The sequence below is a fragment of the Pongo pygmaeus genome, chromosome 2 (assembly GCF_028885625.2).
Source record: "Pongo pygmaeus isolate AG05252 chromosome 2, NHGRI_mPonPyg2-v2.0_pri, whole genome shotgun sequence".
Taxonomy (NCBI): domain Eukaryota; kingdom Metazoa; phylum Chordata; class Mammalia; order Primates; family Hominidae; genus Pongo; species Pongo pygmaeus.
The window spans coordinates 141,208,608-141,233,755 of record NC_085930.1 but is presented as its reverse complement, the minus strand read 5'-3'; the positions used below and the strand labels follow the sequence as shown (position 1 = coordinate 141,233,755).

The 25,148-nt window shown below is 38.7% G+C and overlaps 1 protein-coding gene across 1 annotated transcript in view; it reads right to left on the bottom strand.

The window, feature by feature from the left end:
• Positions 1–2,828: 2,828 nt before the first annotated feature.
• The window catches only part of DNAJC13 (DnaJ heat shock protein family (Hsp40) member C13), a 118,434-nt gene continuing 96,114 nt past the window's right edge, over positions 2,829–25,148 (bottom strand). The window contains exons 48-56 of the mRNA XM_054482345.1: positions 25,011–25,123; positions 18,856–19,025; positions 18,653–18,695; positions 18,141–18,314; positions 16,073–16,252; positions 15,590–15,730; positions 13,538–13,681; positions 10,815–10,914; positions 2,829–3,671 (exon numbers count right to left, since the gene is read on the bottom strand). Of these exons, the coding sequence (XP_054338320.1) occupies positions 3,565–3,671; positions 10,815–10,914; positions 13,538–13,681; positions 15,590–15,730; positions 16,073–16,252; positions 18,141–18,314; positions 18,653–18,695; positions 18,856–19,025; positions 25,011–25,123 (1,172 nt within the window). The 3' untranslated portion in view covers positions 2,829–3,564. The remainder of the gene's footprint in view (positions 3,672–10,814; positions 10,915–13,537; positions 13,682–15,589; positions 15,731–16,072; positions 16,253–18,140; positions 18,315–18,652; positions 18,696–18,855; positions 19,026–25,010; positions 25,124–25,148) is intronic.

Sequence of the window (25,148 nt, the reverse complement as noted above, 5' to 3'; positions counted from 1 at the left end):
GAGTGATTTCTGATATAACCTGGATACTAAACACTTAACATGTACTCAAAAACAGACAAAAAACTGGAAACACTCCCAGGAGCCAGGCAGTCACCTAGTTCTAACTTAGTGCGCATTCCAAGTTTTGGTGTGTGCTGTGGGCCAGCCTTGGGGGTCTGCCTCCCCAGCTTCAGGACAGGCTGTCAGTTGTTTCTGAAGGTGCTTGAGCTGAATATATACCAAGTCCCATATCAAGGCTCAGGTGGCTCTGGCTCCAACCAGCCCTTTGTCCTACCAATCTATGAGCAAACTCTCTTCTTGTTTGTTACTGGTGCTCCAGCGAACACTATGTATTATTCTGCTTGGACTGTCATAACAAAATACCATAGACTGGTGGCTTAAACAACAAATTTATTTCTCACAGTTCTGGAGGCTGGGAAGTTTAAGATCAATGTGCCAGCAAGTTAGGTTTCATTCTGAGGCCTCTTCTCTTGGCTTGTATGTGGCTCCCAGTGTGCTTATGTGACCTCTTGGTGCAGAATGTCAGGTGTCGGGAGAGGAGGTGGTGGGGGAATTTGGGGGTACAGGTAGGCTCTCTGGTGTCTAAGGTATTATCCCCATTACGAGGGCACCACCTTCATGACCTCATCTAACACTAATTACCTCCCTGAGGCCCCATCTCCAAATACCACTGGGGGTTAGGGTCTCACCCTATGAATTTTAGGGGAAGATACAACCATTTAGTCCCTAATGACTAACTTCCCCGAAGTCCTTGTCCTCCCCTCTCCCATCACAAAAGTGGCATGAGCACACATGTGACCATGAAAGTACATATTACAAAAGGAGTTCAGTCTGTTAAAAGAATACCTGATTAATAACTCATTGGACAGAAAGCACATCCATCCAATTCCTCATAACCACTGGTTTTTATCTTACTGCAAGGGGAATGAATTTGATTTTTTTGGCCTTATAACACCCCTATTTAATTCTCATAACACCCCTTTGAGGAATGGGCTCAGAATTAACCTTATTTTATAGATAAGGAAACAAAGAAGTCTGCCTTCCTTGGTCACACTGCCACTGGCCAGTAAAAGGAGGGCCATGCATTCCCAAAAACTCAAGTAGGCAGTTAAATTCCTAGTCAGAGTAGGTTGCGAGAAAGTTTTTCTGCAATTTTTTTTCAAAGTGCTCTTCTCAAAATCCTAATAAAGCTTATTTACACAATTTTCATCATATAACAATTTAAGCATGAGAAGGATTATAGAAGTTCTAGACTGAAAGGGATTCTTGAGCTGAGCATCTGGTGATGATCCTCGGTGGACGGACGAGGGTGTCCAGCATGGTCTCTTGCCCATTTCCAGTGTTCTGCCTCTGCACTGCTCCTCAGATGGACTGTGGGTTACTAGAATGTATCTCTGAGTTTTGCTACCTCTAAACAGCCCCTCCCCCAACAAACACACCAAAGTGATCACTCCACACTGCTGTTTATTTTAAAACACAGATCTCATTCCTGAATCACTATTAGGTTTGATGTTAATGCGTCAGCTTGGCACTTAGGACCCCGTCCAGCTGGCTCCTCCCTGGGTCTCAGGCTGGGTTCACTCTGGACCCTTATCCCCCAGCCATACCAGACAACCCCCACCCCTCCAGCTGTCCTATATATACTTTCCTGTTACCCTGCTCAAGCTGTCTCACTTTTATATCTCAGGACTGAGGCAAACGACCTCATGCTTAAATCTCAGATAAAGCCTCCACCCTCAAAGATCAAAACTCAGCTTTCCCCATACAGACACCTGCCTGACATTGCTGTTGTCTTAATATTATGGCTCAGAATACAGACCTCAGCGTCACATAAGAATTTTGATTTACTCTCTTACTTACTAGTTGTGTGACTTTTAGTAAGCTGCTTTACTTATCTGAATCTCATGTTCTTCACCTGGAAGATGGGAATTATATCAGTACCAGACCCACAGGTTTGCTCTGAGGATTAACTGGCCCACAGGTTTGTTCTGAGGATTAAATGAGGTTATGCAATACTTGGCAGACAGTAAATATTCAATAAAGGTTAACTATTGTTGGCATCTAGACATCAATGATTGTAGACTAATTTAACGGGCCTTTAACTATTGTATTCACAATACGTATATTCTTAGTATTTAAAAGAAAACATTGCTATGTTGATTTATGCTCTCCTAAATACCTAATCCCAATTTAGCTGTTATAATTTTTTAGTGAACACATTTTTATACCCAACTATTGTTTCGAAACTAAAACCCTAGTTACATATTAAAATACTTCCATTAACATATTACTCTATAATCTGTGAGAGATGATAAACTTGATGCAGAAGTTTGAATTAGTGATTTGGAATAGGAGTAAGTTTCCATTTTGGCTGTTCTTACACATCAACTGTGGAATAAACTTGGTTCTTGCTTTGAAAGGAAACTTGGAAGTGTGGGTATTTCCCCATTCTTTAAGAACTGTTTGTTTATATTCTCCACGTTTATATTTTCTTGTAGTTTGTGGTCACATTAGAAAATATATGTGCTGAGATTTGTTACTTGAAAAATCTTCTGGCTATTTTTCTCTTCTTAAAAATAGAATTAATGTCACATATTATTAACAGCCTGACCCATTCCTGAATGTTGTATGAAAAATAAATGAGATGCTGTGTCTGGAAACTTAGATGTGGCTGAAATATTAAAGTTAGGAATGATTAGATTATGTTAATGCAGCCATCTATATGAAGAGTTACGAATGTAAGATAAAGTCTGTTTAATACTTCATCTGTCTTAGAAATAAAGATATATGAGGTCTTCAAAGGAAAAGATTAAACTAGAACAAATATATCTCATTAACAAAGCAGTCAATTCCCTTTATTTTTAAAATTTTATGTACACATATGAATGATCTGTATAATGTACATTCAATATAGAAAGCTTTATATATTTGATAGTGTATAGAACATTTCACTATTACACTCATCTCTTACATAACATCTTGACATCCATTTTTAAATTTTTTTGCACAAGCTCCTTTTCATTCAATTTGGTAAAGCCAGTTATACATACTAATGTGTACTGTGAGCTTTCAGAAGGTTAATGATTGAGGATGCCAGTGAAGGGTGCAGGGACGTCTTGGATGGTGGGGGGAGGATGGCCACGCAGACTTGATGCAGGAGAGGGAAATATTCTTTCCTGGGGAAAAGTGACTTAGCCCAATTTTTGTTGACTGTAGCTCAACCCTACAGTCATGCTAATTCAAAAAAAAATTACAAAAACTAGGAAGAAAGTTTTGTCTTTTTGATTCACAGTTTTGTAAACAGATATAAAGGAACAAATGTGCTTACATACACCAAGAAAAAAAAATTCTTGTGTACCCACTTATGTTGATCCACAGAGTGCTTTCTTATAATGTGATACAATTAGGATCACTGACTTTTTTCCTAAAAATATATTTATAGAAAAAGGAATAACACTGTCATGAAACCAGGAGAAAGGCAGTAAGAGTTTGCTTCAACGTATCAGCTGGAGGAATGTGGACTTGGCACTGGCCTTTCAGCGTTTATTGTCTCTCGTGAATATTTCAAGTCTGATAGCCAAGGTCGCCTGCCTCATGGTCTACGGGAGGTGGCAGGTTAGACATGACTGATGTAGATGTACCTGCAGTAAGGTAGCCAGCAACTCCAGGTCCTGCAAGAGAGAAAGGTAAACACACACCTCTAGAAAGCAGTCAAGTGAAAACATTGACCTTTACAAAAATGTCAGAACCTGCTCAGGCACTCCATCACCCAAAACTAATCATCTATTTCAATTACCTAAATGTACATCTATACCTTAATAAACAGCTGCATAGTACCATTTTCATGTTTGCCTATACTATACACTAGAAATCATTTCAAAATGTATGCTGGACAGTAACACTGGTGTGGAAATATGGATAAAATTTTCTTTCTTATATTTGGGAAATTTAATCTTTCAAAAAATTCTGAGCACTGAAAAGAACTATGTCGAATGGAAAAAATGGAAACAGACAGACAAAAGAAACTCTACACGCAGCCCATCCAGAAGTCATATGTGACAAAATTCAACATAAACACTCCTGTCAACACTCAAACTAACCTATTTTCATTTGGTGCAAAGAAATGCTATTATAACAAGTAACACCAAATGAACAAGGGTTGCTAAACCAAGGACTCTGAAAAAGAAAAGGCTCTGGACATCCATCTGTCATAGGTTAAAACAAGAATGCTATGTGAAAGGGTATTGATATTTTAGTCTTATATTTCTCCCTTGATTCTAACAGTTTCTATTGCATGAAAATGCCATATACGCCAGCATTTATCGAGATGTGTCCTATGGGCATATTAATGGCTTTAGCCCTCTAGAGTTTACTTTAAACATTGCATAAACATTTAATTACATCTCAGAAGCACTGCACAAACTAACAAGTACTTGCAAGGGACAGTGTAGCATAATACTACATACTGAGCAATAGTTTTAGCTGAAATTGTAGGAAACAAGGCAAACAATTAAGGAACATTGAGGGTTAGGACTAGAAAGGCAGTGGGAGTGGCATGCATTTAGCAAAACGTTTCTCTACCTGCTTCAGAGAGCTACACAGAAGTTAGCAAGCTGCCTGGCAGAGCGGATCTAAAGCCCGCTCCTGAGGTGAAGGGGGCTGCTGCCAGTTAGAAGGGAAGGAGAGACACCTGAGGGGAAAAAAGAAATATAAGCAGCAAGGGAAGTTGTGAGGAAGTGCAAACAGCAGAGTAGTTTGATGAAGGTAGAAACAGGGATTGGTGGAGGACAAAAAGGCCACCATTCAGATTCATCTTGTTTTTGACCTTAAAAGTATTGGTACTATGGATGTGAAATGGCTTGCACAGATACATGGGCAGAGATGACTCAGCCTATGTGAGCTGTAACTGAAGCCAACCAGAGTGCCCAGGTACTTGGAATGCTGTACTTATAAAAACCTTGTACTTGTAGAACTTACAAAAAATATTTCCCCTTTTTAAGGTACTGTGGGAGCCTGCATCTATCAACTCCTGCCTTGAGCCAATCAGGATGCCAGGCCTTTCATAGCCTGCTCAGGAAAAAGGCCACCAGGGTCAACAAAAACCCTTCTGACAACGCAGTTCAGAGCTATAGCAGCACCCTGTGATGATTTCCCACCACCCTATCATTCTCTGAACTTTCGGCTGCAGCATGATTACTGCGAAACCATCCAGTAGGTGTCATCAAAGATGTAACCCTTAACAGTAAGACCTCAAACACTCCAGACTGTGTAGTTTCTGAGCAATTCTGATTGTGGGCTCAACTTGGTTCCCATCAAAATAGTAGGTTACGAGACCAAACCATGAATGCTACATCTAGAAAGTGGATTAACGACGCAGTTCTCAAACTGTGTGCTGAGGCACCCTGGGGCATTGCTGGATATTTATTTATTCCCTTCGCCCCTCTGTGTGTGTGTGTGTTTAACAGATGGGGGTCTCACTATGTTGCCTTGAACTCCTGGGCTCAAGCAACTCCCCTATCCAGGCCTCGAACTCCTAGGCTCAAGTGATCATCTTCCCACCCCAGCCTACTGAGTAGTGGATTCGGCCTGTCCACGTGGACTACGGTTGCCTGCCACATCATCCAGCTAACTGCTGGGTATTTTAAATTTGAAACACAGCGCCATCTGCTGACCACCATACAAACTACTACTTTCAAGTTGTCTTGCAATTACTTCATAAACTAAATTATTAGGTATTTCTTTTGGCTTGGGGATGGATGAAAAAATTACTGAGCTATTAAGGGCACTGTGAACTGAGAAAATGTGGGAACCTCTGAGCTAAAATCTAAATGGTGAAATGATGGGCTTAGAAGGAAGAAACCAAATTTTAGTACCATCATTTGCCTCTTTAGGAAAGGCAAATCAAAATCAATTCCCGGATAGTTCTACAAATGAAATCCGAGATGCTCTCCCCAGGACCCTGGCCTCTCCTTGAGGATGTGTCTGGTTTCTTGGGGCTAAAAGGTGCTGCCTGGTCATTTGCACAGAATAGAGCAGTTGTGTTCTCCAGAGAAAGATGGGAAGAGCAGGGGCTGCCAGGAATGGGCATGTGGCAAGATTGCACAAGGCTGCTGGACTTCAGAGAAATGAGAAAAGATGGAAAATTTACAGAGAATCCCACAAAACTGAATTGGCTACCATGATGTATATATGTGAAAAGTTCACCTCCAATTCTGGCTCCTAGAAGCATCTTCACCCTGGCCTCTGTTCCTTTTCCTGTTGTTCCTTCTTTTGCTACTGATTTTCTAGGTTAGGGAATTTGAGGATTTTCACTGCTGAAATTATTTTTTATGAGGCTCTGAGACCATCAGCAGCAAGCTGTTCTAGAACCTAATAAATGGCTAAGTGATCAAGGGCCCTGGATAATGAGTAACCACAATTTATCTGCATCACAGGAAAAATTCCACTGAGGCACCTTTAAATAAGCATTTATCATAAAACAAAATATGCCAGGCTAGAGAACCTATGGAAATAGGCAGTCTCATTTCAATTTATCAACATTGAGTAATCCTACCTAGGACTTTAAATTTTTTACCCCAAATCTTGGGCATGTGACTGAATGACATTTACTCAGCAGCTAGAGAGAAGAAAACGTAGTTTGGGTCATTTTTATCTTACTCTGAAGTAGTAACTAACTCCTTTATCTTTCCCCATGTCCTAAACAAAATCCACCTAACCTGCCAAACTCACCTAAAGATATCAGTTAGAAGAAAGGGTTGGTGATATGTGTTGTCACAGCAACCTTGATTTCAATGATTACAGAGGGGCTGGGTACAATCTGTATCTTCTGAAGTTTGGGAGTAGCACGGGGCACATTTTAACTAAATGAAATTCCAATTCAACACAACACTATAAATTCCTGGAGTTCCACATCATGGGATTTTATCATTATTAGAACTACATGCCCCTTTTATCAAACACATGATACACAATACATCAATGAAAAGCTCAAACACAAAAAACATTTGGCAACTCAAGCAATGAGCATACATCAATCCAAATGGCAGTAAATTTACCTAATTTATCTCTTAATTGGCCTACATCATCTGTAGTTAGAGGATGTAGGGCTGACATATACTACAATTTCAGGCAGACAGCAAGAGTTAGGAGCTTTAATTCTTGAAATAGTTCTTTCATTTTTAATGTAATTTAATTAATTAGTTTTTTTTTGAGACAAGGTCTTGCTCTATTGCCCAGGCTGGAGTGTGGTGGTGCGAGCTCAGCTCACCTGCGACCTCCGCCCCCTAGGCTCAAGAGAGCCTCCCGAGTAGGTGGGACTACAGGCATGCACCAACATGCCTGGCTAAATTTTTGTATTTTTTTTTTTATAGAGACGGGGTCTTGCCGTGTTGCCCATGCTGGTCTGGAACTCCTGGACTCAAGCACTCCACCCACCTTGGCCTCCAAAATTGCTGGGATTACAGACATGAGCCACTGCACCCGGCAAGTTGGTCCTTTCAAATAGGACAGATTAGAGCTGATGAAAAAATCTCAAGCAACTGACATCACTACAAAAGAGCATCCCAGATTGATAACGTGCTCAGAATTTCACAATTCTGGGGCCAACAATGCTTACAGCTTGTCCAGACTGTTCTACATGGACACGTCTGCAGGCTTCAGTAATGGCCTTCTGGAAGACTCATTATCTCCAAGCCCCTTCCTGGTTGGGTTTTATACCGTCTCCCCACTTGGCCAGGCCTGTACAGAACTTGCTACCCCCTAAGCCGGCTCAGGGATGGGAAGAAATTTGTATACCCCAACTTTTATTTTTCCCTAACCTTCTAACCCCTTCACAGCCACTTTTCATATCTCATTCAGAAGCCACCCCACGGATCCAAGTAAAAGGAAAGGCACAGACAAGAAGCTTTTTACTGCCTATACCTTTTCCCTATAGTTACTAAAGCATATGGATGGGGGTGAGGACCAAATGAAGTCCAGGTTTCTGAAGATAAACCCCTATTTCTTCTGGATTCTAACCACAGACCTTTTGGTTCACACTCTTTAAGTCAAGGACACACGTTTTTAATTTCATCAAGTTAAGTCAAAGAATGATAGATAAGACAGAACAAAAGAATTAGAAGAGGCTTTCCTGTAGAGAAGCTTATAATATACACATTACTATTCTTCAGGGCCAATTTACTCTTAGTTAAGAAAAATAAGGCTGACCAGGTGCAGTGGCTTATGCCTGTAATCCCAAGACTTTGGGAGTACGAGGCGGGTGGATCATTTGAGGTCAGGAGTCCGAGACCAGCCTGGCCAACATGGCAAAACCCCATCTCTACCAAAAATACAAAAATTAGCCGGGAATAGTGTGGTGAACACCTGTAATCCCAGCTACTTGGGAGGCTGAGGCAGGAGAATGGTTTGAACCCGGGAGGCAAAGGTTGCAGTGAGCTGAGCTCATGCTGTAGCACCCCAGCCTGGGCAACAGACCAAGACTCCATCTCCACAAAAAAAAAAAAAAAAAAAAAAAAAAAAAAAAAAAAAAGGTGGGCATGCTGGCTCACGCTTATGCCTGTAATCCCAACACTTTGGGAGGCCGAAGTGGGCAGATCACCTGAGGTCAGGAGTTTGAGACCAGCCTCTACTAAAAATACAAAAATTAGCCGGGCATGGTGGTGCATGCCTATCATCCCAAGTACTTGGGAAACTGAGGCAGGAGAATGGCTTGAACCTGGGAGGCAGAGGTTGCAGTGAGCCAAGATTGCACCATTGCACTCCAGCCTGGATGACAGAGCCAGACTACGTTGCAAAAAAAAAAAAAAAAAAAAAAAAAAAAAAAAAAAAAAAAAAAAAGAGGCCAGGTGTGGTGGCTCACGCCTGTAATCCCAGCACTTTGGGAGGCCAGGGTGGGTGGATCACCTGAGTTCAGGAGTTCGAGACCAGCATAGCTAACATGGCAAAATTCCATCTCTACTAAAAAAAAAAAAATAATAATAATAATAATTACAAAAATTAGCTGGGTGTGGTGGTGCAAGCCTGTAATCCCAGCTACTTGGGAAGCTGAGGCAGGAGAATCACTTGAATCCGGGGAGCAGAGGTTGCAGTGAGCTGAGGTCACACCACTGCACTCCAGCCTGGGTGAGAGAGCAAGACGGTCTCAAAAAAATAAATAATAAAATAAAAATAAGTCAGTTTTTTTTTCAATCATACCATCCTTATGCACAAAGTAATGAATGTAATGCCATGAAAATGTGGTATGTAAACTTTTGGACATAGGCTAAAGAGGTAAAGTTTTTATAGTGCCTATAAGAACAAACTCCTACTTAGAAGCTATAATTTTAACACCAAATCTGAAGAGAGATACGGGGTAGACTGAGAACACAGTCTAGGTATTTTTCTCCATAGATATGAGGGACAGGGGATGGAAAAGTTAAAATAAAAACCTATGACACTGTTCTGAACAGGACATGACCTGCAGCCAAAGCACTGCATGTTTATAAATTTTAGGACTCTGCTCCAACTTTAGGAGTGTCAATATTAAAGTGGTTATGGTGAAGAAAAAAAAGTGTCACACCAAGTTTAAAATTAAAACCAGGTAAAATTTCCTCCAAAGCCTCTAATTTTGAATATTCAAGATTGAGTCTTCATGATTTTATAGACTTCTATACTAGCAATCAAGATTAAAACAATTACAACGGCTTAGAAACCCTGGGTGATAATTTTTTCTCTTAGTTTAGCTCTATCATTTTTGGTTAGGAGAGAATGCAGGGCTGACATCTTTTTATATACTACAATTTCAGGCAGACAGCAAGAACCGCCTCATATTCCTAAGGTTAATTTCAAATTAAGAACTTTTATACCAGACTAGATATTGCCTCTTTAGCATTCAGCAATAGTCTGACTTTCTTATGTTGAAGCCTATATGAAAATGACTATTCTAAAATTATGCAATTAGTGTGTCAAACAAATGTTTTGAGTTTTAAACAATATCTTTTGAAACCAAAGCAGTAAAACATCCTTTCATTCATGATACCTATGTATTCCACCCCCATAAAACAACACACCCTAAATATTTAGCAAAACCATAAACGAATCACTGGAAACTTAGGAGAATATCTTTTTTTTTTTTTTTGAGGTGGAGTCTTGCTCTGTCACCCAGGCTGGAGTGCAGTGGCACGATCTTGGCTCACTGCATGCTCTGCCTCCCGGGTTCACACCATTCTCCTGCCTCAGCCTCCCAACTAGCTGGGACTACAGGCGCCCGCCACTATGCCTGGCTAATTTTTTGTATTTTCAGTAGAGACGGGGTTTCACTGTGTTACACAGGATGGTCTTTATCTCCTGACCTCGTGATTCGCCCGCCTTGGCTTCCCAAAGTGCTGGGATTATAGGCGTGAGCCACTAAGCCCAGCCAAGAATATCTTTTACATACAATTATATATATTTGGAGTTTTAATCTGTTATTCTGACAGATATGGAATGATGATATCATGTTTCTGATACTGATATTCCTCAGCAGATATTTATTCATTCTCTTTACAAGATAAATACTTTAATACAGACATGCTCCAAATATATTCTATGACCCAATTAACTGGATCAAAACTGAACAAAGTACATGCTTTAGTCAGTACCCATTCAACACAACAACAGTTTGCATGCTATATAAAGCTAAAACCAGAGGTCTACTACATGCTCATAGCACCTCCAAGAAAGGTCAGCTGGTAGCCTAAGAAACACTCTGAACACAATTTTAAGTCCATTTAGGGCAAAAGGAAGGTCCAAGTGGCTTCTGCCAGGTGTCTTACGATAACCAATTAGGTATGGCTTACCTGTGAGGTATCCTGCTGTTTGTGACTCAGAAATGAACAAATCATGTTTCTGATCTTTGAAGGCACTCCAGACTGAAGAACGGCACAGGATTTCATTCACCTAGGAAAGTAAAACAAGCCCTTTGAACATAAAATCAAGGACTGGATGTTGGAAGACAAAAAGAAAAACCAACTTCCAAAGCAACAAGGAAGAAGGCCAGTGAGGAAAGACCCAAATATAGAGCAAGAACTAGCATTCATCAAACACTCCATAGCAGGCACTATGCCAGACACATCTCATTAAGGCAGACCCAAAGAAGTCCTCAAGTCAGTCGTCCCTCTAAAGCTGGACTCTATTATTTGAACCTACGATTACTGACTTATATGTAATTCAAGGAGGAAGATACCTATGCAGAGTATTTTCTTGTAACAGTAACAGATGGCTGACAGTGTATGGGCTGATGAGCTATTCCCGAGGAAGGAATTTGGGAAGAAGATACTGCCAAATTGAGCTAAAACTTAAAGCAGTGTTTCAAATTATGAGCTGTTTATGGTTTATGAAACAATCAGGAGTGTTGTTGAAAAAACAAAATTGGTCAATATAGAAAGTATCAGAGTATCAGAAGTAAAATGGGTACCTGTATATACTTGAAATACATACACATATATGAGTATAAATAATACATGTGTGGGAATATGCACTAAACTAAGATGAAAGACATTTCTATGTGACAAAACATTCAGGAAATACCAACTTAGTGAATATCTTTTGCACATCAATGTTCATATCTAGTATTTACTGAGCACCTCTTATGTGGTAGGCACAGTGACCACAAAGATGAGAAAGACAGACTGTCTCTGAAGTGCTTACAATCTAGTAGGGGAGACAGCATCAAATAATTTTGTGCTAAGAATTAAAGTAGGGTTATATACAAGGGGACCATGAGAGTCCAAGGGAGGGGGGCACCTGCTCCAACCCTGGAAAGAAGCAGTAGTGGAAGTGATTAGTTGTAAAGCTAGTAGGGGAGCTCCTATTTAGAAACTACTATACCTCTTTCCTCCACTCCCTTGGGTGTAGAAAGTGGGTGTCAGGATTACGTTGCTAATTTCATTACCAGGAATCCTGAGGCAAGTCAAAGACAAGACAGCTGCTGCAAGTGGTATGCAGGAGAGCCTTTGCTTGGCGTTTAGAACACTCATAGGCAAAAACCAAGAAAATACTTCTAAAAACACATCAGTTAATGACTGCAGCAATACGTGCTGCCTCTCTTCTTTAATATCTTTTTTTTTTGGAGACAGAGTCCCGCTCTTTCACCCAGGCTGGACTGCAGTGGTGCTATCTCGGCTCACTGCAAGCTCTGCCTCCTGGGTTCCTGCCATTCTCCTGCCTCAGCCTCCCAACTAGCTGGGACTACAGGCGCCTGCCACCGCGCCTGGCTAATTTTTTGTATTTTTAGTAGAGACGGGGTTTCACCGTGTTAGCCAAGATGGTCTTGATCTCCTGACCTCGTGATCCGCCCGCCTCGGCCTCCCAAAGTGCTGGGATTACAGGCGTGAGCTACTGCGCCCGGCCTAATATCATTTTAAATCATTTAAATGATCATATCGATAGAATGACAATGGCATGAAAAGTGTTTCTTTACTTGAAACATACAAATCCAGTAAATTCACTACCAGAAAGCTGTAGCTGAAGTCAATTAAAACCTATGGAACATTAGTAGGGGAAATAACCCAAATGTCCATCAATAGATGAATGGATAAACAAATTGGAGCATTTATATACAATGACATATTTAGACATAAAAATGAAGCATTGGTAACATGGATGATGATGCTTAAAAACATGCTAAGTGACAAGATATACACAAAGGGTCACATATGTATATTTATATGAAATACGCAGAAGAGGTAAATCCAGAGACAGAAAACAGATTGGTGGGTGCCAAAGGTTGGGGGAAGGAAGAAAGGGAGAGTAGTTGCTGAGTGGGTATAGAGGTGATGAAAATGTTTTGGAACTAGATATGGTGGTGTTTGTACAACACTGTTAATGTCCTAAATGCCACTTAACTATTCACCATAAAATGGTTAATTTTATGCTATGTAAATTTCACGTCAATAAACAAAATGCGCATTAGTAGATGGGGCTATATAGTAACACTGAATGAGGAACTCCTTAGAGGAAATAATAAAAATAAAACCAATGAGGAAAATTAAATTACTGAAAAGGCCTGAAGTCAGCAAATACGTGCAGCTGAAATACATTAACACACATAGGAAAAACAAAGTCATGACCAAAGAAGAAAAAAAAAAAAAACCAACACTTTTTAAGCACCAGCAAGAAAGGAAATGAAAACAAAAATGATGTTCTACATCTTTTAAAATAGCATTATGGGATGGTTAATGAATTTGGTTATCACTACCCATGAATAACTCCTAGAGCTGAAAGTTAATCTTAAGCAGCACTAAATGCTGCATATTCCAGGCTAAAGATTTCCAGCATTTTTCTTCCTGAAATGTACAACATGCCATCACTATCCAGAAGAATTCTCCTGAATACTGAGTATATGGTTTATGCTTTTTCATCAGTTATGAAGCAGGTATGCAAGTCCATCCTTGGACTTCTCTGGATCTTCTCCAGTTACAGCCAACAGAACCATATCTGTAAGTGGAACACAGTATGTGGACCATCCATGGCCAAGACCCTGGCTTTTAGAATATCAAAAGTTGCCTCTATGCAGACTCACCTGTTCTCCATACTGCAAACTTCGAGTCATTGCCTTGAGAGCTTTAACAATCTGAGCCTTAGTGGCTGCTGGGCTGTCCAGGTTTTCAAGGCCAATGCCTTCGAGTAATTTTAAGAGGTATGGAACCAAATCTGCTTTCAGGGCCTAGAAGAAATATTAAGCATATATAAAAACACAGAAAAAATGCAAATCATCCACTGAAGAAATAATTTTACCCCCAGGACCTACCTGGAAGGCAGCCTGTTGCACCGTATTTTAATGCCATACACAGGCTTAAGTATCTAATGACATTTTTATTTAATGAGATTTTATTCTGTCCATTAACCATTCTAAATGCTATACATCAATTATTTTATTCAATTAATGCACAGAGGGTAAAACAATATGTTCATAATCACAGAGCTGGGCAGTACTAAAATATGTATCTGGAGCCAGAAAACATAGAACCTGAGCTTTCAGCCCCTATACTGGGCTGCCTGCTCTACTAACACTGTATTAATAGGCAACAATCTCTGAAATACATTAGTATTTTTTTCATATTTTCTTCAAACATCAATCTTTGTGGTCATTGTACATTTCATATCAGCCTAATAAAAGCTGAATAATAATCTAATGTCACAATTTTCACTATCCATTTTGAAACTAAGAGGGAATAGGAAGAAATAAAGGACATTTAGTGAATGCACCTCTTTTTTCAGGTACTGTTCTCACAACAACCTTGTGAGATAGTCATAACCTTATTTTACAGATGAGAAATCTGAGCATTTTAAGGTTAAATATCATGTCTGAGGTCAGAGAGCCAACAAGTGGTAGTACCAGCTCATGTTCTTTCCTACACATCAAACTCCTCAAGCCAATCATAAGTCTGAACCTCAGAGCATCTAATATCTCCTTGAGATGTACCCAACAGCTCTACTTGCCTCAGTGAGGGTCTAGTGGGTAAGGCTGAGGGGCTGGGAGAAGGGGAAGCCCAGATAATAAAGATGCAGGGCCTTGTATTCTGGCTAAGGATACCAGATGTCACTTAGTCATCTGGAAGGTAATGAGAAACTACTGAATGGTTTTTAAGATGAAGAATGGCTCAGTTATATTTCAGAATTCTATTTAAATACTTTATTATTTTTTATTGTATGTATTTATGGGAAATAAAGTGATATTATGACACATGCATACAATGCAGAATAAATCAAGCTAATCAGCATATCTACCATTACAAATACTTATTTTTTTGTGGAAACATTTAAAATTTACTCTTACCAATTTTGAAATATACAATGTATTATTAACTATAGTCAACATAATGCACAATAGATCTTAAAAGCCTTATTCTTCCTAACAGAAACGTTGTACTTTTTGACCAGCATTTTCCCATTCTCCCCAACCCCAGCCTCTAGTAATCACCATTCTACTCTCTGCTTCCATGAGTTTGACTGTTTTAGACTCCACTTACAAGTCAGATCATGTGGTATTTGTTGAGTTACATTTTAGAAAGATTGCTTTTGTAAGTTTTTAAATTTATTGCATCTTTTTTGTTCCTTCAACATCTGTCTACATGGATATCCACCAAGTCCAGTTTTCATTAGGTGGATAGTCTCTTTGAAAAAGGCAGCATCTTGGCATGTTTCTTAAACATGACTTAAGAAACAAAGGAATAAATAAACAGAATGAATTTTTCCAAAGAGGATGAAGCACATTTTACAAATCAAGCTAAGCAAGCTACTAAGCTAATTGCACAATGGATAGCCAAAATTTAAATTTTATACACCATAAAAGTACTCTCAAGTTGGTAAGACTGTTGGCAGCTGGCCCCATTTTTCTGTGTGTGTATATATACACAAACATCCATGTATATATACATACACATATACACATGTATTATACACACTACTGTATGTGTATGTATATATAAAATATTAAATTGTATATACACAAACTCACAAGTTAACGCTCACCAACCTTAAGTCAAGGAAACCAAATCAGTACCAAATAGGTAAAAATCTATTTGGTATGTTTGCTTTCCTAAAATAGTGCTAAATCTAGAAAGTCACTTACTTGTGCTACTAATTCACTCTGCTCCTTCTGAAACATTCGATTAATTGCTTCACAGGCTAGACCAACAGTATCTGCTCGCTTTTTCATTCCATTCATCAGTGGGCCAATGGTCTCTAAAGATGCCATGGCTCGAACACACAGCTAAGTGCCCAAAAGAGAAGGTTACTTGTAGACTGGCAATATTTATATAACATAGTAAATACCATAACAAAATAAGTAAAAAAGAATCCCTTACTTTCAGTTTAACAATGAACTGAACCAAATTTAATCTATTAATTATATCATCTAAACTGGTATTTATCAAAACTGATTTGATAAATACCAGTTTTGATAAACCCAGAACTAATAAAATACCATGTGGTTCGTACGCAAAAAGACACATGGCAGAAAGGGGATTTATATAATACTACAACTTATATCCATCAAGAAGGGAGCATAGATAAATTCTGGAGTTTATAAGCTACTAAGTGTATTCATCAATACCTCATTTTCAGACAAGGCATGGATAACCCGAATGGCACTCTTAGGAATGGCATTGTTCCTATGATTCATTGCCTGGATAACTTTGGGAAGATGGCCCAATGGCGGGACCTGATCTGCCAGCTGAGGTTGTGCGCTGAAGAGACACACTGTTGCCATTGTCAATGTTTCCAGAGTTTCTCCCTGCAGGTGTAAAACAAAAATAAATCAACTATAAAATACTCATACAGTCCTAAATATCCAAGGTAATGTATTTGCTGTTCAAAACTAGGGATTCAAAAGTTCTAAGTGCTGATACTTGAAAACAGATTCACGAATCCTAAGAGAACAACGAACTTCCCATTTTCTTTCATAAAAGGAATGAATCTAAAGGACTTTAAGAATGTGCTATTTTAATCTAAGCAGGATTTCACTCAGTTAGGTATGCCCAATTTCTATTGCAGGTTTTTTTTGAGACGGAGTTTCGCTCTTGTTGCCCAGGCTGGAGTGCAATGGCGCGATCTCGGCTCACCGCAACCTCCGCCTCCCAGGTTCAAGCAATTCTCCTGCCTCAGCCTCCCGAGTAGCTGGCATTACAGGCATGCACCACCACGCCTGGCTAATTTTGTATTTTTTTTTTAGTAGAGACGGGGTTTCTCCATGTTGAGGCTGGTCTCGAACTCCTGACCTCAGGTGATCCGCCCACCTTGGCCTCCCAAAGTGCTGGGATTACAGGAATGAGCCACCGCGCCCGGCCTCTATTGCAGGTTTAAGAGATCATGTCCCAAATGATATTACTAGAAATTTTTAGACCATGTTGCAGGTATGTTAGATAATTCAGGAGAATGCAGAACTAGTGAAATGTTTTTCCCAGTTTCATTAAAAATCCTACTATTTAACATGTCTGGCTCCCATAAAGCACTTTCTATTGTGGATAACAGATTGGAAAGACCTTCAGCTTATACCACCAGATGCACACATCCAGAAACATAATAAAATGCATCTTAAATTAACATTAAAATTGGAATGTGTCCAACAAGAAAGGTGATACAGGAGGAAATTGCTATGTGCTTTCCCTAAGTTTTAGCTTTTGAGGACTGCATTTTCCAAGCAAACTATGTATGTAGTAGAAATCCTATTAGAGGAATATGACTATGGAAAGTAGCACTGGCAAATACTTGGCAAGCTAATCATGTTTTAAAAATATGTTTTACTAAGCTAATGATAGTAACTAATAATTTCTAAGCACTTGAAATGTGCCAGACTTATGTTAAGCATTCTATATATGTATTAACCCATTAGAACCTCTGCCTCAGAGGCAGGTGCTATGATTATTCTATAAATGCAGCAACTGAGGCAGAGTCATGAGGTACTGCCCAAGGTCACAGACCTGGTCAGTGGTATGGCTGGGACCATCAAATAACACCACTCAGGCTCTTAATCACCTTATTCTGTAGCCAGCCTGTTTAAACAACAATCATGTAGGTCAATTGTCTTCAATCTCAACAAAATCTTAAAACTTCTGAAAACAAAAAAGACTTTGAAAAACAAAATCTTATATACTATCGCGGTATTTGGCTTGCCAAACCCAAGACCAAAGTTCCCTTTTCACTCACTCCTGCTTCCCTGGCAGCCTTTGCCACAGATACAGGATTCCACCACATAGTTACTACTCTTCTGTCAATTTCTTTGACTAGGGTTATCCCTTCCATACACACAAAGTACAGTGCAGCATATGCCCAAGCAGAACACACTCTCAGAGGAACACCGAACACACAGGTTTCTCCTTAAAATTACATATTCATTAGAGATGGACAGTAAAAACCTTCTTTTAGGGCTTCTGTAATTGTTAGAAATGGCATCCTCTCAATATAGATATCTCTAACTTTGGTTCATAAACATACTAAAGAGCTTCACTTTTGAACATGGCAAAAAAATGATCGAGGGGCATATCTGAATTTAAATGTGGCTGCTATATTGAAAGAGCCGGCCAATTCCTAATTCATGGTCTTTGTGAATAAGGTTGTAAGAGAAACACCATCAGTCTAGTTAGCCAAGTCTTTGAAATGTTTTGCTTTTGACTGAAGCTTACATGAGGATTGTTCTTCTCTAGGAGCTCAGTTAATTTTTCTAACAGTGCAATAAGAAATTCTCTAGGCTTTCTTAGAACCCAGGCTGGCTGTGCAATAAAGATCCTCAAGAAGACTCCTCCAACAGCAAGTTCACCCTCTGCTTCTCCAAACACCACAGCAAAATCTTCAGGCAACTTTAAATAGAGAAAGAACCACAGTCAAGTCACTTAATAATCTTGAAGCTAGAAATGCACACCATATTAAAGAATTGTTTATAATGTTAACCAGTCCACAAATAGCCATGAATATAATCAAATTATGAGTATTTTTTCTTAATAAAGTTCAGAAAGGGTGCTCTTACTAACTTCGAAAGTAAGTATTCCAATTTTTATGTGTGAAGCCTTATTTTCCAGGGGAATACCCAAGAGTCTTGATGACAAAGTAGTTATAGGTCAGCATTAAACTGACTCAGTAGAAAGTGAAAACAACTAAATCAACAGAAAATAAGATGTAAAATAAAAGTATATTTTACCTTCCAGTTTGCCTCAGGGTTGTCCTGCTGATTTTTAAAGTGCCTTGGGGGAAAAAAAGGGATGGATACCAAACTTCAGTCACAAAATACATTTTCATTAACCTTTAGCATAAGTTTTAGAGGTGATGGGCACAGTAAGAAATGTTTGCCCTTCCAGTGATTTTATTTAAAGGCTATAAATTATTACCTTTGTTTTTACTTACTCTAGCATCATTTCCCTAACTGTTGTGGACACTTTATCTCTGGAATTATCATTCCAAATTAATTCAGGATTTTCATGAGTTCCTTCAAAAATATGTACAGCAGCTTCAGGATTGTCTCTCATAGCATCCATGAAAACGCTTGGTAGAAATTTCATTAACGTAATTCGAACCTACAGAAGGAGGTTTGAGAATGAAAAAGACACCTATTGGAAACACTTCAATATTTTGTTTGTATTTTGCTAATAAGATATAATATAATATAATAAGATATAATACAATATAATTTGTGTTATGACTTATGTGGGCCATAACCATTACCTAAAAGTTCTGGTGTGAAAAAGATAATCCTCGGTTTATGCAAAGGTACGTAAGACTCAGTACGACCTGATCCTACTTACCTATCAAGTTTCATTTTTTCTGTTCTGCCATGGTGACCAAAAAAAAGTTTCATTTTCACCCCCTGCCTCAGTATCACTAGTATGGTAAAGTTCCCAGAGCACACCTTGTAGGTCTTGCCTTACATATGCAGAATGCCCTTAGCCAGGCCTGTCCCTTTCAACTCTCTCTTACAGCCCCTGCCCGCACAAACTAATTTTTCTCATTCTACCTCTGTCTTACAAGTATTTTCTAATGCATTTATTTTGCTGCGTGTTTTATGTTATACTGTGTCTTTTTCCAGAAAGGATTTAAAAAGCAGCTTTTAAAAAATACATCTAGCACATACATACAGACAAAATGAAAATTCATGTGAGGCATGGGGCAAAGGGAAAAATGAGGGTTGGGAAAGTGTTTTTCCTTCAGATCATCACGTTTATCTCTTCTCTGTGTCAAATTCTGGGCTCAAATCTTATCTTATGGAAACCCTCTGGGCCCAATCTTTCTTACTCACTGCTTGTATTCTCAGCCCCTGGCACATAAAAGATGCTTAAATACTTGAATAAATGAAGACTAATATGAAGTCAGTACATGAAAGAAACATAAAAAGCTCCATAACTGCCAGAGATATACTTCAAATTTAGCTCTGAATTTCCTAGCAGCCAATGAACTAAATTTCAGTTACATAACAGGACACCCACAAAATAAAATCATGTCAGTTGCTTCAGAGACACCCAACTGTTTCTGGTGGAAAAAAGCAATTTCTCCTGGGGTTCCCATGCAAGGGCATTTGTTATATATTAAACAATACCATCAAGGTAAACTCAACAAGAGGTTTCACAGGCTTATTTCTTCCTATATTCCCTAAATATGATGAGAGTATTGTGCTGAAATATAATTAAGAGAAGGTAGACAAAGTGATTAAGTATGTCCTTCTTCTTGGTCAGGAGCTCCCTGAGTATAAGAACAATGCTTGACCTGCTCACTGTGGTATATCTGCCCCTAGTAGTTCATTCTCACAAAGACCAGAGAAGTACATGTCAAAGAAGCACCTAAAAGTCAGAGCGGGATTTAAAGGCCATTTATTTCAATTTTTTCACTGTGGAGCTAAAGACAGACAAGTTACCCAGAGTCATTAAGTCAGTGATCTGTGATTCATAAAGCAAGAGTTTTGCTCAGAACATTATGCTGCCATCTTGCTACATCAGGCCAATTATTTCACCTTTAATACAACTGCTTATTGTTGTTTTTTATCTTTTTTTTTTTTTTTTGGACAGGGTCTCACTCTGTCACCAGGCTGGTGTCCAGTGGCGTGATCATAGCTCACTGCAACCTCGAACTCCTGGGCTTAAGTAATCCTCCCTCCTTAGCCTCCTGAGTAGCTAAGATTACAGGTGCACTACCATGCCTGGCTAACTTCTAACCTTTTTTGTTTGTTTGTTTTTAAGAGATGGGGTCTCTCTACCTCACCCAGGTTGGTCTTGAACTCCTGGCCTTAAGCAATCCTCCTGCCTCAGCCTCCTGAATAGCTGGGATTACAGGCATGAGTCACTGTACCTGACTGTTGTGTTTAAGGTTTTTAACGAAATAATCTTCGGAAACATACTTAGCTGTCTAATAAGAATCACTGTTGTAATCATTCTACATAAATTTTAGGGCAGAAATATCTGATACGTCTTAACAGATTTCATTATAGACTAGTATTTAAAAGAACTCCTAATAACTAACCTGTTTTAAAATATTTTGCAGCTTGAAACAAAAATTGAAATTTTTATGGCAAGCAAACCAAATTTGAAGTAATAACCTTTTTAGAAGTGAACTATATGCTTGTAATAAGCTGTGTTTGTAAGTGACTGCTACAGAAATCATCTATTGGCCAGTCAGGTGAATTTCAAATGTCTTATTTAAGAGCTATATATATTTGAGTCTTATCAAATTGATATGAAAGCAAATTTTAACTGTATTTAGGATAACTGTCTTAACATGAGTCCTTTCATTTCTAAATTTATTTAATCTAACCTACTGTCATCTGATACTTTTAAAAAAGGCACATTATTTGACCAGTTGTACAAAATCAAAAGTCTCTTCCTATCGGATTTCTGAGAATGCTTGTTTAGTATTCTAATTTAATTCAATTTAATGAATGACCCAACTCTATCATCTGTAAAAAGCAGTATTAAAGCAAAGTTTACCAGGATGTTTAAAGCATTTCAAATGCTAAGAACTACATTAAGTTTATTACTCACTGGTGTGTATACTATTAAACATTTGAGCAAAAAACTTACATAAGGCAAATACTGTGACCATAAATCTTCAGTTATATGTTCAGGTTACTCAGCTATTCTAGAACAGTGGCTGGCAAACAAGGGGTCACATCTGGCCTGCCATCTATTTTTGTATATAAAGTTTTGTTTGAACACAGCCACATCCATTTGTTCATTTACTGTCCATGGCTATTTTCCTGTCACAAAAGAAGAGCTCAATATTTGTAACAGAGATCACATGCCCCACAAAGGATAGAATATTGACTATATGGTCCTTTGATATGGTTTGGCTGTGTCACCACCCAAATGTCACCTTGAATTTCCACATGTTGTGGGAGGGACGCGGTGGGAGGTAACTGAATCACAGGGGCAGGTCTTTCTCATGCTATTCTGGTTCTTGTGATAGTAAGTCTCAAGGGATCTGATGGTTTTAAAAAGGGAGGTTTCCCTGCACAGTCTCTCCTCTCTCATCTGCTGCCATGTGAGATGTGCCTTTTACCTTCCACCATGATTGTGAGGCCTCCCCAGCCACGTGGAGATGTAAGTCCAATAAACCTCTTTCTTTTGTAAATTGCCCAGTGTCGGGTATGTTTTCATCAGCAGCGTGAAGCCCTTTATAGAAAAAGTTTACTGGCCCACCCCTGTCTCACACCATGGATAAAAATTAACTCAAATGGATCAAAAACATAAACCTAAGAGCTAATACTATAAAATTGAGGAGAAAACATAGCCATAAATCTTTGTAACCTTGGATTAGGCAATGGTTTCTTAGATATGACATCAAAAGAACAAGCCAAACAAAAAATAAACTGGATCTCCTCAAAATTAAAAATTTTTGTGCTTCAAAGGGCACCACCAAGAAAGTGGAGAAACAATCAGGAAAATGTGAAAAAATACTTGAAAATCATATCTATAATAAGGGACTAGTATCTAAAACATAAAAATTATAACTCAATAATAAAAATATAAATAATCTTAATTTAAAAATTAGTGAAGGATGTAAATAAACATTTCTCTTAAAAAGTTGTACAAATGGCCAATAAGCACATGAAAACATTAGCCACCAGGGAAATGCAGATCGAAACCATGATATAACATCATATAACATCATATAACATCATGTAACACCATGATATAACATCATATCTACTAGGATGGTTGTAATAAAAGATATAACAAGTGTTAGAGAAGAAGATGATAAATACATTGCTAGGGGAATGTAAAATGGTAGAGCCACTTTGGAAAACAATCTGACAATTCCTCAAAAGGTTTAATGTTACCATATGACCCAGAAATTCCACTCCTAATAAAAACACATGTCCACACAAAAATCTGTACACAAATGTTCACAGTAGTGTAATTTAGGAGAGCCAAAAAGTAGAAACAATCCATGTGTCCATTGAGATAAATGGATACTAAAACATAGAATACTATTTGGCAATAAAAATAAATTTACTAATACTTGCTACAACATAGATGAAAACAACAGAAGCCAGTCACAAAAGACCATACATAGCATGATTCCATTTATATAAAATGCCCAGCATTCGGCAAGTCTATCCAGAAGGAAGTAGATTAGTGGTTGTCAGGTGCTAGGGGAAAGGGAGAATGGAGAGTGACTGCTAATAGAAATAGGGTTTCTTTTTGGGTTGATGAAAATCAAACCTAAAATTGATTATGATTGCTCAATCTGTGAATATACTAAAAACCACTGAATTGTACACTAGATATGTGTGAACTGTGTGGTATGTCAATGATATTAATATCTCAAGAAAACTGTTACCAAAAAGGAAAAAAAAATTTGGCCAGACACACTGGCTCACCCTGCAATTCCAGCACTTTTGGAGGCCAAGGCGGGTGGATCACTTGAGCTCAGGAGTTTGAGACTAGCCTGGGCAACATGGCCAAACCTTTCCACCTCTACAAAAAAATACAAAAATTAGCCAGGTGTGGTGGTGTGTGCCTGTAGTGCCAGCTACTTGGGAGGCTGAGATGGGAGGAAGGCTTGAGTCTGGGAGACAGAGGTTGCAGTGAGCTGAGATTGCACCACTGCACTTTCAGCCGGGCAACAGAGCCAGATCTTGTCTCAAAAACAAAAAAATTTACTGACCCCTGTTCTAGAATCTCTTGCAATTAAGGTGTTGATACTTGTGTTTTTTCTATACAGAAAGTTTAAGCGTAAACACAGTCAGCTTGATAAAATCTGTCCCTCACATATTTCAAAGGTCAGAAATATAACCAAAGAGCTCAGTCAATTCCAGTACATACTTAAGCGTCTAAAACACTATTGAAAAAATAACTAATATTAGATATTACAGTTATGTGCTACCTAGCTCTAGCTTTAAGGAAATTCAATATTAACTATTTTATAGACCCTCCTGTAGGCTTCCAAATGTAATCTTGCTTGTCTCATCAACCCTGCTGAAGACTATTAACTTATTACTAAAGTAAAACTGTTTCAGGTCCTATGACAGATTCTCAATACCTAGACTGAGAGATTGAACAAGAAAACAACTGAATCCAATTTGTTTTATTAATGTAAAAAGTGTTTAATTAGCCTTGGACTTTTTTTTCAAACTGAACTTTACACGGAGGCACAATGTGTACAAAGGAAGCCACCCTGGCTTTAGATAGAAGCAGGGGACCTTAGCCTCCTCCTTACCCAAAGTGCCTTTGTGGACTTGCTTGAATAATGATCCCTAAATATGTCCTAACAGGCTTCAGAAGAATCACTTTGGAAGCATGTTAAGAATGGAGACTCCTGGGCCTCACCCTAGATCTACTGAATCAAACTCTGAAAGTAGGACTCCTGAGCCTTTATTTCATGTTCTCCCTATGACTAAGGTGCTGCTTTGTGGGCAGGCACAGAGGATTCTTCAGTGAGTACTACTTGTGAAACTGACTTAGTAACAAAATAAAGGGACATTGATACCACTTGCACCTGAATGAAATTCTATTCAGAACTATTGTTTTAACAGGTATCCTGCTCTCCAAACCAGACCATGGATCCAGAGATCATCCGGTTATCTCTAGATTTGGAATAAAAGATCTCCCTGCAGAGTTCGAAGCCAGAAGTGTTGTTACACTCATGTCCCTATATGAATTCACTGCTGAGGGTGGCATGTTCTTAATAATTCAGGTGTGGAATGTAAAAGACACAAACCACCTCTCCTTCACTAGTTATTTCCACAGGCCAATCCTTGTAGTGTGAAACTCTAACCTATCTTCTGTCATAGTCTTGATATACTTTTAGTTCTCTCTTCGAGGGAGATGAACAGTTTATCATCATAATCCAAACATTCTCTAAAGACTTTTCAATTCCAGTACAGCCTGCCCTGATTCTAGTTTTCTCAAACAGTAATATATAGGAACAATTCCTGGAATGTCAATTTTCTTTCACAACACATCACATCATTTCCTTATCCTCACCATCTCAGATTTCAGTAAACTTCTTGAAATCAGTATCAAAGTAACAATGCTTTAATAATTAATTTCAAGAACTTATTTTTTGCCTACCTTTGGACCTATTAGTTTATCTGCTGTCATTTTGGCAAAAAGTTCTGCTGTTTGGGCTCGAACCTGTGGATGTGTTGAATTGCAGAACATATCCAGTAAATAGATCAAAGCACCTGTGAAGGAAAAAGAGAATTAGTG